This window comes from Trachemys scripta, chromosome 8 (assembly GCF_013100865.1).
Source record: "Trachemys scripta elegans isolate TJP31775 chromosome 8, CAS_Tse_1.0, whole genome shotgun sequence".
Classification (NCBI taxonomy): domain Eukaryota; kingdom Metazoa; phylum Chordata; order Testudines; family Emydidae; genus Trachemys; species Trachemys scripta.
This window is the reverse complement of record NC_048305.1, coordinates 57,355,024-57,371,588: the sequence shown is the minus strand read 5'-3', so window position 1 is coordinate 57,371,588 and position 16,565 is coordinate 57,355,024. Positions and strand designations below refer to the sequence as shown.

The 16,565-nt window shown below is 40.5% G+C and overlaps 1 protein-coding gene across 1 annotated transcript in view; it reads right to left on the bottom strand.

The window, feature by feature from the left end:
* PLA2G4A (phospholipase A2 group IVA) overlaps positions 1-16,565 on the bottom strand; it is a 131,509-nt gene that overhangs the window by 60,660 nt on the left and 54,284 nt on the right. The window contains exon 4 of the mRNA XM_034779552.1: positions 11,702-11,850. Coding sequence (XP_034635443.1) covers positions 11,702-11,850 — 149 coding nt within the window. The remainder of the gene's footprint in view (positions 1-11,701; positions 11,851-16,565) is intronic.

Below are 16,565 nucleotides of genomic sequence, written 5' to 3'. Positions count from 1 at the left end.
AACAAAAACAAAAAAAAAGCGGCCTTGACGCCCTAGGATTAGGTGGAACGCCGCCTCCTACAAGCTGCCGCCCCAAGCACCAGCTTGCTCGGCTGGTGCCTGGAGCCGGCCCTGTTAATAGGGTGACCAGATGTCCCGATTTTATAGGGACAGTCCCTATTTTTGGGTATTTTTCTTATAGAGGCTCCTATTACCCCCCATCCCGGTCCCGATTTTTCACACTTGCTGTCTGGTCACCCTATGTTAATATCAACTATGACATTGCACGAAAGGTAGATTTTTCCTCAATAATTAGAGCATTTGCAAAGAAAAAGGCTAGAAAAGCATTTGCTAAATAAAAAAAATATTGAAATTATGTCTCACTCTTTTTTTGGTGCACTATTTTGTTTTCATGTGTTGTCATTTTTTATTATGGTTAGGGGCCTCAAAAGCTGAAAGTGGCCCTGGCCTCTCTGTACCTCTGACAGTGCCTGTTAAGAGCCTTTGGTGAGGGACCTTGTCAAAGGCTTTTGGAAAGTTCAAGTACATTATATCCACTGGATCACCCTTGTCCACGTTTATTGACTCCCTCAAAGAATTCTAATAGATTGGCAAGGCATGACTTCACTTTACAAAAGTCATGTTGACTCTTTCCCAACAAATCATGTTCCTCTGTGTCTCTGATAATTCTGCTCTTTACTATTCTTCCAATCAATTTTCCTGGTACTGAAGTTAGGTTTACCAGCCTCTAATTGCCAGGATCACCTCTGGAGCCTTTTTAAAAATTGGCATTACATTAGCTATCCTCCAGTCATCTGGTACAGAGGCCAATTTAAACAATAGGTTATAAAGCAATTTCACATTTGAGTTCCTTCAGAACTCTTGGGTGAATATCATCTGGTCCTGGTTTCATACTACAGTTAAATTTATCAATTTGTTCCAAAACCTCCTCTATTGGCACCTCAGTCAGGAACACTGCCTCAGCTTTGCACCTAAAAAGAATGACTTGTGTGTGGGAATCTCCCTCAATTCCTCTGCAATGGAGACTGGTGCAAAAAAATTCATTTAGCTTCTCTGCAGCAGCCTTGTCAGTGGCCCCACTGATTGTCTGTCAGGCTTCCTGATTCTGATGTAATATAAAAAAAGATTGCTGTAAGTTTTTGTGTTTCTTTTGTTAGTTGCTCTTCAATTCTTTTTGGGCCTGTCTAATTATATTTTTGCACTTGACTTGCCCGAATTAAATCCTATTGAAGAAAACACAAAGGAGGACAGACGTCCAATTTTTAAAGGATCCCTTTTTGCCTCTAAATGCCTCTTTTGCTTTGTTGATAGTAGCATTGTTTTTTTAGTACTCTTACTATTGGGGGGAGGGGGTATACATTTAATTTGACACTCTATTATGGTGTTTTGAAAAAGTTTCCATGCTGCTTGCAGGCCTTTCAATCTTGCAACTGTTCCTTTTAATTTCTGTTTAACTTGCTTCCTCATTTGTGTATAGTTCCCCCTTTTTAAGTTAAATGCTACTGTGGGGGGCTTCTTTGGTATTTCTCCTCACACAAGGATGTTAAATTTAATTACATTATGGTTGCTATTACCAAGCGGTTCAGCTATATTTACTTATTGGACCAGATCCTGTGCACCATTTAGGACAAAATCAAGAATTGCCTCTCTCCTTGTGGGTTCCAGGATTAGCAGCTCCAAGAAGCAGTCATTAATAGCGTCTAGATATTTTATCTCAGCATCCCGTCCTGAGGTGACACGTGCCCAGTCAATATGGGGATCATTGAAATCCCCCATTATTATTGGGATTTCTGTTTTTGTAGCCTCTCTAATCTACCTCAGAATTTCATAATCACTATCACCATCCTGGTCAGGGGGTTTGTAGTATATTCCTACTGCTATACTCCTATTATTCAAGCATGGAATTTCTATCCACAGAGATTCTATGGTACAGTTTGATTCATTTAACATTTTTAATATATTTGACTCTGTGCTTTCTTTCACATATAGTGCCACTCCCTCACCAGCACGACCAACTCTGTCATTCCTACATATTTCGTACCCTGATATGACTGAGTCCCATTGGTTACCCCCGTTCCACCAAGTTTATGTGATGTCTATTATATCAATATTAATACCAGCCACTCAAGTTCACCCATCTTACTATTTAGTATATTAGTATTTACTATATAACTTTCAGTTCCCTACTCTTTTTAATTACTAGATCACAGTACAGCAATAATTACTTGGCGTAATGCACAAAAATTCCAAACGTGTAAATCTCTACTCTATGTCCAATCAAATCCAAAAATCCATTGGCATATTCTCCATCTCAGCGGGGACCACACCTTTTGGAATGTGAGCTGCATAAGTAAACAACTGAGACTCTGGAACACACTTTCCCATTCCTATTGTTATACCAGTGTTTGGAAGAAACATAACTCATATTTCTGGAGAGACAGAAGCAAAGGAGGGTGCATCAGATAGAGCCTTCTTATGGTAATATGTTCTTCATCAAGGACATGCTTACATACACACACACACATAGACGTACCGAAGAACATAGCTGCAATTATTAAAATAATAAATGTTCTCCTATCATTCAGAAAATCTTTCAAGGTTGAAAGAAACCTCTAGATATCAGAAATGGGGTTTTTATCATTGACTTGAATGGGAGCAGAGTTAGGCATGTTTGAACTAGAGCACATGTTTTAGAAAAACATCCAATATCATAAGAATGGCCATACTGGGTAAGAGCAATGATACATCTAGCCCAGTTTCCTGTCTTCCAAAAGTAGCCAGTGCCAGACACTTCAGAGGGAATGAAGAGAACAGGCCAATTATCGAGTAAACTATCCCCTGCCTCCAGTCTCAGCTTCTGACAGTCATATGTTTAGGTACACGCAAAACATGTGGTTGCATCCCTGACCATCTTGGCTAATAGCTATTGATGAACCTATCCTTCATGAACTTATCTAATTCTTTTTTTAACCCAAGTAGACTTTTGACCTTCACAACATCTTCTGGCAACAAGTTCACAAGTTGACTGTGCATTGTGTTTTGAAGTACTTCCTTATGTTTGTAATTCTTGATTAAAAATTTTCCAATAGTGGAGAATCCACCAATACCCTTGGTAAATCGTTCCAATGGTTATATTATCCTCACTGTTTAAAAAAGTAGGCCTTATTTCGACTCTAAATTTGTCTAGCTTTAACTTCCAGCCACTTCATCTTGTTATACCTTTGTCTGCTAAACTGAAAAGTCCTCTATTATCAAATATTTGTTCCCGATGTACGTACTTCTAAACTGTGATCAAGTCACACATTAACTTCCTCTTTGATAAGGTAAATATACTGAACTCCTTGAGCCTTTCACTATAAGACAGCTTTTCTAATTCTTTAATCATTTGCATTCTCTGTGGCTCTTCTCTAAACCCACACCATTTTTCCAACATACTTCTTGAAGTATGAACACCAGAATTGGACATAATATTCCAGGAGAGGTCACATCAGTGGAAAATGCAGAAGTAATCTCTTCTACCTTTCTACTCCTACTCAAGATTTAGCTGTTTATACAGACAAGGATCACATTAGCCCTTTTGGCCACAGCGCTGCACTGGGAGCTCATGTTCAGCTGATTTTCCACCATGACCCCCAACTCGTGGCTTCCTGGGATAGAGTCCCCCCTCCTGTATGGGCTGCATTCTTTCTTCCTAGATATTTACAATGACTTTACATTTGGCAGTATTGAAACGCATACTGCTTGCTAGCACCCAGTTTACCAAGCTATCTGGATTGCTATGTATCAGTGACCTGTCCTCTTCATTATTTACCACTTCCCCAATCTTTGTGTCATCTGCAAACTTGATCAGCGATGATTTTATGTTTACTTCCAGAACATTGACAAAAACGTTAAATAGCATCAGCTGAAGAACTGATCCCTGCAGGACCCTTCTAGAAGCACACCCACTCAATGATTCCCCATTTACAATCACACTGTGAGACCTATGAGCCAGTTCGTTTCTTAAATCAAAATATGATGTAGTGCCAAGCCTTCTAGAAGCTTAAGCATATTACATTAACACTATTACCTTTATCAAGTAAATGTATATCAAAAAGATATCAAGTTAGCTTAACAAGATCGATTTTTTATTAACCAGTGTTGATTGATATTAATTATATTAACTTCCTTCAATTCATCAAGTCTCATATCAGCCATTGCATTATTTTGCCTGGGTTCAACATCAGGTTGACTTACAATTACCTGAGTCATCCCATTTACCCTTAATAAGTATTGACATAACATTAGCTTTTTTCCAGTCCTCTGTAACTTCTCCACTGCTCAAAGACTTATTGAAAATCCACATTAACTGTCCAAGGAGCTCCTTGGCTGGTTTATTTAAAATTCTTGTATGCAGATTATCCAAACCTGCTGAAAAAGTCTAACTTCAATAGTCACAGTTTAACATTCTCCAGAGTTACTGTTGTAATGTAAAGTATTTCATTATCTTCACAAGATATGAATACATCATTTAGCCTTTTCCCAAATACAGAACAGGTATTTATTGAACATGTCTGTGTTTTCTACATTATTATTAACATTTCCATCCAGTAATGGATGAATACCATTCCTTCTGTTCCTAATTACTTGAAAAAAAAATATTTTAACTCTGCCTGCCATAGATTTTGCCTTGTGTCCTTTTGCTTCCCTTGTCAAGTTTCTACAGTTCCTAGCTTCTAACTTATATTCATTGCACTCAATTGCCTCCCCCCTAACCTTCTCTCCTTTATTTTTTAAAGAGGCTGCTTTCACTTCCCCCTCTAAGACAGGTTGCAGCTTTTGGGTCACATAATATAGTGTTCTTAAACAGTTCACAATTATGCACATTTTTCTGTTTAAATTCTTTCTCACAGATGATTTGCTCACTTTTTTAATTTTTGTGAAATTGGCAGTTTTAAAGTAACAAATATATTAGTGATTTGGTCTTTATTTCTGTTTGCATATACCAAGTATAATCAAGCCTTGATCACTTGCACCTAAGCAATCACTAATTTTTAATTCTGTGATCAATTCCTCCATCTCTCAAGATGAGGCATGATATAGAACTCCCCATGCTGGATGCAACACCGTGGAAGGATGTACTATGTGTTAGGATGGCAATCATTATTTTAATAATTGTAGTTGTATTTTTAATATCTATCTTAGGGTTTTATACTGCCTCCAATCACCATGGGACCTGAGTGCCATTCACATAAAATCCACAAGAATAGCAAAGTCCCTAGGAGACTTTAATAGCATCTCTGGTACTTCTCTCTCTATGGAATTAAAACTCCTCTTGGGTTGGGGTGTTTGTTTTGTTTTGGGGCTTGACTACACTTGTGAGTTAGTACGCAATAAAGGAGCCCCGTGTGCACTAGCTCACTCCCTGTCCACACTGGCAAGGCACATAGAGCACTCTGACTCCGCGGCTAGAGCACTCCCGGTACTCCACCTCGGAGAGAGGAATAATGTTTGCTGCGGCCCCACTAGAGTGCTGTGGCACCAGTGTGATCGAGGTGTTGCATTACTGCGCTCTGTTAGGCCCCCAGAAACATCCCACAATTCCCTTAAGTCAAATGGCCATTCTTGTCATTGTTTTGAATCGCTGCAGGAATGTGGAAGTGCCCTTTGAAAGCTCCGTTTCTGACATCCGGCTGCTTATCTGCTCCGAGACAAATCAATCATTACTGTGGAATGCTGTGTGTGAGAAAGAGGGGCGGGGGGTAGAGAGAGGGTCTGCTCTTGTCTGAACTTACAAGACAGCATGCTGACATGCTGTCAGCCCCCCCAAAAACCCACTCTCTCTCCCCCCACGTACACCCAACACACTCCCTGTCACAGTCGACCCCACCCTACCCCCCTTTGAAAAGCACGTTGCAATCATTTGCATGTGGGGATAGCTGCCCATAATGCACCACTCCCAATGCCACTGCAAGTGCCACAAATGTGGCCACGCCAGTGTGCTTGAAGCAGTCAGTGTGGACAGAGTGCAGCGTTTTCCCTACTGTGCTCTCTGAAGGCTGGTTTAACTCGAAGCGCTCTACATCTCCAAGTGTAGCCATGCCCTTTGAGTGTGAAGTGCCTTTCTTATGGTGGAAAGGCATTTTTCAGTGTGTCTTCCTACAAAGAGTGTCAAATTCTGCCATTTCATTTTATGCAAAATACAAAGACTTTTCTCAGATTTGCATGTGTGTGTAATAATACAATGCTACAGACAATTTTAAACTAGACATAAAGTTTATATTTTGTGATGGGGCAAGGCCAGATGGATATAGGAAAGTAGTAAGAAACAGGTGTGTTAACCCCAGACTAAACAAATCCCTGTTACCATGGTAACCAAATGGCAGTTGCTCCAGGTTAATAAAGACATCGGGGGCTTATTAAGATCCTTCTAGAACGCAGTGGCGATAGCTAGGTTGATTGGGACACCTGAAGCCAATCAAGGGCTGGCTGGAACTAGTTAAAAGCCTCCCATTTAGTCAGTTAGGCATGCATGCCAGGAGCTGTAGGAGGAAGCCGTGCTGCTGGAGAAACTGGGCAGTACGAACCCTATCAGGCACAAGGAAGGAGGCCCTGAGGTAAGGGTGAAGTAGATGTTGAGGAAGTGGGGGATGCTGTGGGGAAGTGGCTCAGGGAATTGCACTCATCCTGTTTCAAAAAGTCAGCTACCAATAGCTGCTACTACTAGGGTCCATGGGCTGGAGCTTGGAGTAGAGGATAGGCCCGGGCTCCCCCCCTCATGATTAATCACAGATACTGTGAGACAGAGAATGTGTGAGGGAGGGTTGCTACTTCCCACTTCCCTTGCTGGCTTATGATGAAAATGGCTCAGTAGGCTGTGACCCTTGCCTGTAGAGAGAGAAGTGCTATGTTGAGGGTCACAGTGAGCTTCTGAGGCTAGCGTAATCTGCCTGGAAGCGCAGCACCCACTGAGACAAGGTCAGAGCTTTGCCACAATTTCTAGTAGTCTGGAGAATTTATATTACAGTAAACTTTTACCACGGCCACTATATATTTTGCTAACTAATATGCAACTTACCATTATTATATAGTGTCACTGACTCTGTGGTGCTAATTTTCAGGGCCTTATATATCATATGACTCAGGAACCAGCTAAAATCTTTCATTAGTTTAAGTAATCACACTGAATTCCTGTTTATAACATATCTTGGTAGGTCTGCTACAGGAAAGGGATACTTATATAATCTTGGAAATAGGTTGCTGCTCCATTATACTGGAAATCGACTCATACCATAATGCACTAGGTGCCAACTCATAAAAAATTATGCTTTTTAATGACTACATAAAACCATGATGGAAAAAAAGAGTGAGAAACACCTCAAAATCAAAGATGATTTACAAGTTATGTTTTAGGAACTGTCTGAATTCTTACCATAGCAGGAAATCACTTAGTCAGACCATACGATAGCAAAAAGTGAGTAATTCAGAGCATACCACGGTAAGAAATGACTGAGACCACACTGAATTAAATAGCTTGCTACCTATCCAATTTCTTCCTGACATTATAATACATACAAACAGAACAGAAAGATGTGTTATTGCTTTGAGGAAGGCATTTTGGATAAGCCATTAGCCATTACAGTTAGACTACTAAAAACTATCTTTTTAAATCTTATTGAGCAAATTCCATATTCAGCACATTCATGCAACCACATTGAAGTTTGTGAGTCTGTTAGCAGAATTTAACCCATGCTATTTAAGAGGATTCTATTATGTCACTATTACCGGATAGACTAGCTGTACTTTGACTCCTGTTCCCCATCCCCAGTTTCTCACTCAGCTGATTTTTAAAGACTGCAGGAGCTATTGTAGACCTTATGCAGAGAATCACGCCCATGGCTCCTGTTCACCTTCTAAAGCCGACAGCAGGTTGTGAGAATCTGAGATGAGCCACAAACAAGGAAAGCTAATAAAGAGAGCCAAATCAAAGTATGGAGTCAGGTAAGTAGTGAGAACTGACAGAGGCTAGGGAGACTATGCAGAGCCCCTGAACTTTGCCAGGATCCCTTGTGACAGATTCTCCTGAAGAAAGCACTGCTCTATCACTTCCCAGTGCCTTAAAATGTGTAGCTCTGCAAGGTATCCTGTTCCCTGCTTCCAATGCATCTTAAAAAAAATTAAATTGAGATGGGGGTGGAGGGAAACCAAAGGAGATTCAAAACAAACCTTTTTAAGATGGAGTTAAAGAATGAGTCAGTAATTTATGGGATAAATACAAACAAAACAAATGAGGTTAAACTTAAAAGAAACCAAATATGTGAAATGCACATTGAAGGCATTCAAAGAATCTTAACTCTGCCCTTGCTGTGACACTAGCTTCCCATCTTTCTTTCTATGCTCCTTCAGCAGCTACTTGGTAAGATGCATGATATTATAGATTCTCCTTTCTGCTGTGGTAGACTTGGCCTTTGTACACATAATGCAAGAGTAAAATGAGAATATGTATCCTAACTCCTATACTATTTGAATTAGCCAGCAACATGAGACAATATGGACATTCTGCACCTTATAAAAGCAATGTGTAGGATAACTGCTTGGAGACATGTGAAATTCTTCCCTGGCAGATAACGGTCATAATCTACCTTACACAAAGGTGGAAAATGTGGATAGTTTCTTCATCACCAATGAGGTCTCTCACTGTATTCCCAGTTATAGTGATAGTTTTAACTAAAATGATAACGTTACTCCTATACAAGGGGTGAAGCTGATTGTCAAGCTTGATGTCATGGGCATAGGACACATTGGCAAGGATGTTTTGGGCTTCTTTATTATTATTTACTTCCTCTTTACAACAAGAGGGTTGAGGAGGGATCACGAAGTAGCATCGGGTGGGTTTCAGAGTGGTAGCCATGTTAGCCTGTATCATCAAAAACAACTAGTAGTCCTTGTGGCACCTTAGAGACTAACAAATGTATTTGGGCATAAGCTTTCGTGGGCTAAAACCCCCTTCATCAGATGCATGGAGTGGAAAATACAGTAGGCAGATATGAATACACAGCACATGAAAAGATGGGAGTTGCCTTACCAAATGGTGGGTCTAACGAGCCAATTCAATTAAGGTGGAAGTGAGCTATTTTCAACAGTTGACAAGAAGGGGTGAATACCAAGGGAGGAAAAATCACTTTTGTAGTGCTACTGAGGGCAATGTAATCAAGGTGGCCCATTTCAAACAGTTGACAAGAAGGTGAGAGTATCAGCAGGGGGAAATTAGTTTTTGTAGTGACCCATCCATTCCCAGGCTTTATTCAGACCTAATTTGATGGTGTCCAGTTTGCAAAATAATTCCATTTTCTCATTGGAGTCTGTTTTTGAAGATTTTTGTTGAAGAATTGCCACTTTTAAGTCTTATTGAGAGTCCAGGGAGATTGACGTGTTCTCCTACTGGTTTCTGAATGTTATAATTCTTGATGTCTGATTTGTGTCAATTTATTCTTTTGCATAGCAACTGTCCAGTTTGGCCAATGTACATGGCAGAGGGGCATTTCTGGCACATAATGGCATATATCACATTGGCAGGATGGGTGCATCATAGGCTATTTCCAGTAATTGCAGGAGAAGGAAGCACTGGTGGACCTAACTTCTGCTTTTTTTCTTTCTTGCTGTTTCTACAAATATTTTCCTGTGAAGAAAAGTGACTCATTCCATTCTGTGCTGATATCTAGCTGGTGACTAGAACAGGGGACTAGAAGTTAGAACTTTGAGTTCTATTCTCAGATTTCCTACTTCCAGGTTGTGTCCTCCAGGCAAATCACTTAGGGTACCTCTTTGCTACACATATAACTAAGGTGATGGGTACCCAGCTGTGAGCAGCTGGACTAGCCTAGCCCAGGTGTGAGCAGCCACAATACAAAGCCACACATGAGTTACTGTGTTCTCTCACTGATGTTGCCCTCACCCATGTGTGTTGCTAAGACTTCAGGGGTCAGAGACCCTGGTTCTTTGTGCTGCAGTAAGCAGATAGGCCTCTCTATGATCCTTTCCCAGTGAATTGTGGGAGAACTTGTCTGTCCTTCAGAGAACATGGGGAGAAACTGTAAGAAGACATTGAAGACTATCAGCACTTGAGTGGTTGAGCCCAATGGCTCTCAACCTTTCCAAACTAGTATCAGAGGGGTAGCTGTGTTAGTCTGAATCTGTAAAAAGCAACAGAGGGTCCTGTGGCACCTTTAAGACTAACAGAAGTATTGGGAGCATAAGCTTTCGTGGGTAAGAACCTCACTTCTTCAGATGCAAGAAGTGAGGTTCTTACCCACGAAAGCTTATGCTCCCAATACTTCTGTTAGTCTTAAAGGTGCCACAGGACCCTCTGTTGCTCTTTCCAGACTAGTGAATCCCTTTCAGGAGTCTGATTTGACTTTCATCTCACTTAAAAACTACTTGCTTACAAAATCAGACTAAAAATACAAAAAAGTGTCATAGCAGACTATTACTGAAAATTGTTTACTTTCTCATTTTTACCATATAATTATAAAATAAATTAATGGGAATATAAATACTGCACTTACATTTCAACATATAGTATATAGAGCAATATAAACAAGTCCTTGTCTGTATGGAATTATAGTTTATACTGACTTTGCTTGTGTTTTTTAGTATAGCCTGTTGTAAAACTGGGCATATATCTAGATGAGTTGATGTAAACCCTGGAAGGCCCCTGAGTACCCCTGGTTGAGAACCACTGGCTTAGCCTGTGTCCTCTCTGCAAAGTGGACAGGTTACCAAATAAGAGCCAGAGTAAACTCTGCAATGAAAATATACCAGTAAACTCTTGACACACTAAAATGGTTAGACTAACACAATATTATAATAGAGTGTGTACAAAAGGCTTAATTAATTAGGGATTGATGGTGATTTGGACTAGATACCTGTACAAAGGAGTGACAGCTCCCTTATGCTCCATAGAGTTGGTTACTCAGGCCTCGTCTACACTACAGGGCTAAGTCAATCTAAGTTATGCTATTCCAGCTATGTGAATAATTTAGCTGGAGTCGACGTAGCATAGGTCAACTTACTGCGGTGTCTACACTGTGCTGTGTCGAATGGAGACGTTCTCCCATTGACTTACCTTAGTCTTCTCATTCTGATGGAGTACCAAAGTGGACCTGAGAGTTCTCTGCAGTCAATTTAGCAGGTCTTCACTAGACCTGCCAAATCGACCCCCGCTGCATTGTTCGCAGCAGCGTAAATCCGCGGTAAGTGTAGACATGGCCTCAGACCTTGGGTACAGGCATATAGAAGTAAGTGGAGCTAATCTCCCACTTACTCCCTCCTCTAGCTGGCAGAGAGGAGAGGAGAATAGGCAGAGACTTGGTTCCACCCCCACCTCATTGCTGGCCAAAGTAGATGAGCCAACGAAGGGATAAAATACTAGCTTGCTGCTACTGTAGAGAACAGTAAATTACTAGTCTCAGTAGCAAACAGGTAAGAAATTGTGACTCAGAAGTGTATCAGTGTCACAATGCCACCCAAGGCTGCTCCTGGGATGGTGCAACTTATGTACCAACCCCTTACTCAGGGATGTGTATAAAAGGCAAAACCTTAATGTTTAGAAAACGTTGAAATGCTCAGATAACAGATGTTGTGTAAGTGCAGAGTGTTGCTGTTTAACCCTCCTGACACTGCTCAACTTCCATTTCTAGCTGTACCTCAGTACATGATTTACCTCCAGAACATTTTCCTGGTTCGGGTCCAAAATAAACTCAAAGGTCTCGTTCCACACAGGGTTCACATTATTGTTGAAGTGTTTCGTTCTCTTTCTGCAGTCAGGTGCTGAGGGGATGAACAGCTCCACATATGGATCTGGAGTGTCAACTGTAGAGTACCAAACAGAGAGTAACATTAGTTAGAACTTGTGTTTGGATAGGATTATCCAAAACAAATTTAGGAAAGGACAAATGCATTGTAAGTCCTCTCATTATACAGAGTAGTAAATGAAAGGTACACAGCTTGATCTTGCTCCCCTAAAGATCAAAGTAGTGATGCCACTGATGTTAATGGGAATAGGAGTAGGCCTTGACTGAGAGAATGATATTGTGAGTAAAGATACATATTTATTGAAAAAATGCTCCAATGTTATTGTAGTTATTTAAAGAAGCATCCCCTGATATCTCTCTCTCTCTCACACACACACACACACACACACACACACACACAATAGCAACACTATCTGGTATCACAGTAGCAGCAAAGATAGATACCCAATGAAATGGTCTTCAATTACAAATTAAAGATAGATATTTTGGATTCAGGAGAGTCTACCAAAGGTTTTGCAGAATTAAGGAATACAGTAATGAGCCATTTATGTACTTCCTGATCCTGTAAGGATATCCATATGGGCACATCCCTGGGTGGAAACACTGAAATCACTGGGGCTCTGTCCTGGCACAGGGGTCCACCCTTATGAATATCACTATAGGACTTGGGCCTTATTTACATATTCCATTTAAATTGTGGATGTGTAGAGGAATAGCTGAAATTCTAACTATTCAATCTGTATCCAATTCAGAGTATGAGTGATGGGGAAAATGTAGCCTGAAGAGTCTTAATTAAGTTGCTTTAACTATTACCATTTTATTACTAAAAGCAAAAGCCTTGCTAAATCCCATTTGCCCATCCTTTGAAGACAAATAGTGTTTTTTGGACAGGAGAAGTAAATAACTAGTTTTTAACCATCATCATCATCATCTGCTCAGAAGCGTGGATAGGTAAATTTTGTAACTAGGATAAAATTGCCATGACATTGCATTTTTAAAAGATAAAAGAGCATTTTGATGATAGATATTTTCTTATATCAGCTTTAAAGGAGAGGATGTCAGATGTACAAGATAAGTGAAGAGAGCAGATCTGATACATATAGTAGGTAAGGGACTACAGTAAGTATACATATTATTGGTAGAAAAGTTGTACCAGTGGTTGATCAGTTTTTTATTTAGTTCAACCTATTCAGTCCATTTTTCTTCAAACACTTATCTAATACAGTCAGTAATTTGTTCCATTTATCTTAACTTTATTAACAACCAAATTTTTACCATACATATTTGGTTTTGCAGCACTAGTTCTCTGATCCTGCAAAGGGATCTGCTAGCCTAGACCTTTATGTTCACCAATCCCTTTGATTTCAGTGGGAGTCTTTGTGGGAATTTGGATCTGTGCTGGGATATCCCACTGCAGGATCAGGGTAATACTGCTGAAATACATGTGCATGATGGTACAAGGAATTCTCTCCAATATCTTCTTGGCTTATCAGAAGTTAAAGTCATTTGGTCCGATGTCAGAAAACTGATACACATCTTCAGAGGATCATGTCTTCAGAGGTTGTTTTCTGCTTTTGCCCAACAGCCTATTTCATGCAGTTAAACATGTGCAGTCATCACAAACAATGACCATTTTCTTAAGGATCTCTCTTAGTCAAAACAATTACACTGCATTTTAGCTACATGTGTTCTCATGAGAGTACACTGTTTCATCAAAGCCAAAACGTATCAGGTAGACATGTTGATTTCAACAATGCTTTTGACAGGAAGGTTTCTGAGGTCCAGGCATCTCTGGTCACTTCTGACCAGAGAAAAAGAGACAAATTGAAAACTTGATCTTTCAAACAGAAAATGGACATTTCAACACAATTCTGTTCTGCAAAAATATTTGTACAGTTTTGATTTTGTTCGAATGTGGAACGAAAACAAATTTCAAAACCACAGAAGTTGTCATGGAATTTTTGTCCTCCAGCCACCTCTAATGCAGACCCAAGCCAAGCTTCAACTCAGCCTCTCAGTGTACTATTCAAAGACAAATAATTGGGGAGTGACAGAACAGCTATAGATTCTAAAATATTTTCAAAGATATCCTTTGCCCATTGGAGATGTGGAATAATATGCATGTACAATAGGGTGAGTTAAATACTGACCATGCTTTTTTCTAATTAGCGTGACTTGAGGGACTGTACCAGAAATCCAATTCCTTCAATGCATTTTATTTATTAATTGCAAAATTCATAGGAAAAAAACACTTTTAGCTTCCTGTCTATTTTATGGTGAACAGATCTTACTGTGTCAGATTTTTCAGGGCAAACTATGATACACCAGAAGAACTTTTTATTGCTTAGAAAATAAGGAGGGTTTTGCAATATTGTGTGTGTGCGAGAGAGAGAGAGAACTTGTAGGATTTGGCAGCCTACATTCCACTCTGCACAATATTTATAGAACTATTTAAAAACCAAGGAAAGCATGGGCAGTCCTTTAAGGTATGTCTATACTGCAATGTATATCCAGGATTAGCAGAACTCAAATTAACAGACACTGCGTTTGATAACCTAGGGCTTGAGCGTCTATGCTCCTTAGTAACCCCAGGCCATGAATTGTTGAAGCCTGGGTCCCAACCTGGGTCTCCAGCATCTATACTGCATTATGTGGGCCCAAATCTAACCCTCATAGCCCAGACTTCCTAATGGCCTCCCAAAATGTGACCACTATAGCCCTTTGCCCATGGTGCAGTGTGGGAAAACTTGACTGTCCAAAGTACAAAAAGTCAGTGTGTGGGATTACTTTTGGCAGACTCCAAGAGCATGAGTCCAGTGGGGATGCATCTGCACAGAAATCCACACTGCAAAGAAATAGGGCTTGTACCCTGAGTTTGAACTCAGGCTCCAGCCTACCCGCCCCCTTTTGTCTACTAGCAGATTGTGCTAACTCATGGCTTGGATCCAGAATCCCAGGCCCCTCAGTGGAGGAGGATCCAAGCCTGAGTCAAGACAGTCAAATTCCTATCTACTCCAACTTAAAAAAAAAAAAAAAAAAAAACCTCAACATGACTACTGGCCAACTTAGACTGTGTATTTTAGCTCCTTGGATGAAAAGTAAATCTGCTTTAAAGCTATGCAGACCTCCTTCCTGACATCTGGAAATTGAAATGCTGGATTTTGAATATCCTAACACTAACTACTGCAGACCTCTTGGTGCCAAAGGACTAAACTTCTACACATCAGCTTGGTTTTGAACCAAGCTACTTTTGCCATGCTAAGTCAGTCTGTTGAAGCAGAAACTAATGCATTTTGCAGGTAAACTTAAAAGCAGTTACTGTATGACTGGGAGGAAAAATATTTAATTAGCTCAAAATCTCAACAACAAACAAAACTTTCTTCCAACTGTGTAACAAAAATACCTCAGGCCAAGAGTTTCTCAATTGCCCTTTCATGTTTGAAAGTTTACTTTGCAGTCTTTTCAACTGAGAAAATGAAAGTCTATTCCTTTAAGAATTTTATCTGCAGCTGGAAAGCAAAAATACAGGGAGCTTTTATGTGTTGATTAAGAGGAAGTTACTCACACTGCGCAGTAACAATGGTTCTTTGAGATGAGCATCTCTATGGGTGCTCCACTGTAGATGAGTGTGCATTCCTGTGCTTCTGATCAGAGATCTTTGGTAGCAGTGTCTGTTCAGCCTTCACATGCACTCTCCCTTTCTCATGCTCTGCCTTGAGGCTAATTAGTGCTGCGCAAGCGAACCACCTTCAGATCCTTCTCTACCACAGAGTCCCTATCAATAACTTTGAAACAGAAGGGAGAGCAGGTTATGGAGCACCCATAGGGACACCAATCTCAAGGAACCATTATTACTGCACAAGGTGAGTAACTTCCTCTTCTTCTTTGAGTAATGTTCCTATGGGTGCTCCGCTATAGGTGACTCCAGAGCAGTATCCCTAATGGGAGGTTGGGGCTTTGGAGTCAAGTCTGTTATGGATGATGATACCACAGAGCCAAAACTAGCATTGGAAGCATAGTCTCCAGTGATGGCATAGGGTTCTGTGAGGGTATATGCAAATGCCCAAGATGGCTACTCTGCAGATTTCCAAGACAGGGACATTCCTGAGGAAGGCGACAAAGGAGGAAACTAACCTTGTGGAGTGTGTGCGAATTCCAGGTAAAGGTACTATATTGCGAACATGAAAACAGGGCTAAATACAGTTCAAGACCCATCTGAAGAGTCTCTGGGCTGATATTGCTGTGCCTTTAGACCTTTCTGCAATGGAAAGGAAGAGCTTAGGAGATTTCCTAGTAGTCTTTGTCCTGTCCAGGTAGAAGGCTAGGGCTCTCCTAACGTCTAGCATGTGCAGTATGGCCTCTCTGTTAACATGGTGAGGCTTAGTTGGGAGGGGATTTGGTTGGTTCATGTATAAAGATGAGGCCACTTTAGGAATAAACTTTGGGAATAGCCAGATAGTAACCTTGTTGTGAAAGAATACTGTAAAGCAGGGTGTGCCATAAGTGCTGCTATTTCCCCTATTCTCCTCACCGAGATGACCACCAGAAATGCTATCTTTGTTCACAGGTGTGTAAGAAAACAAGTAGCCATTGGTTCAAAGGGCGATCTAGTCTGGCTCTTAAAAACTAGTTTTAGGTTCCATGTTGGAGTAGGGCATCTGGGTGGGGAAAGGAGGTTTGTTATGCCCTTAAGGAATCTCTTTGTAGTTGGGTATGAGAAAACTGAGTATCCCTCTACCTGTTGATGGTACCACTACGGCCACCAGATGTAGC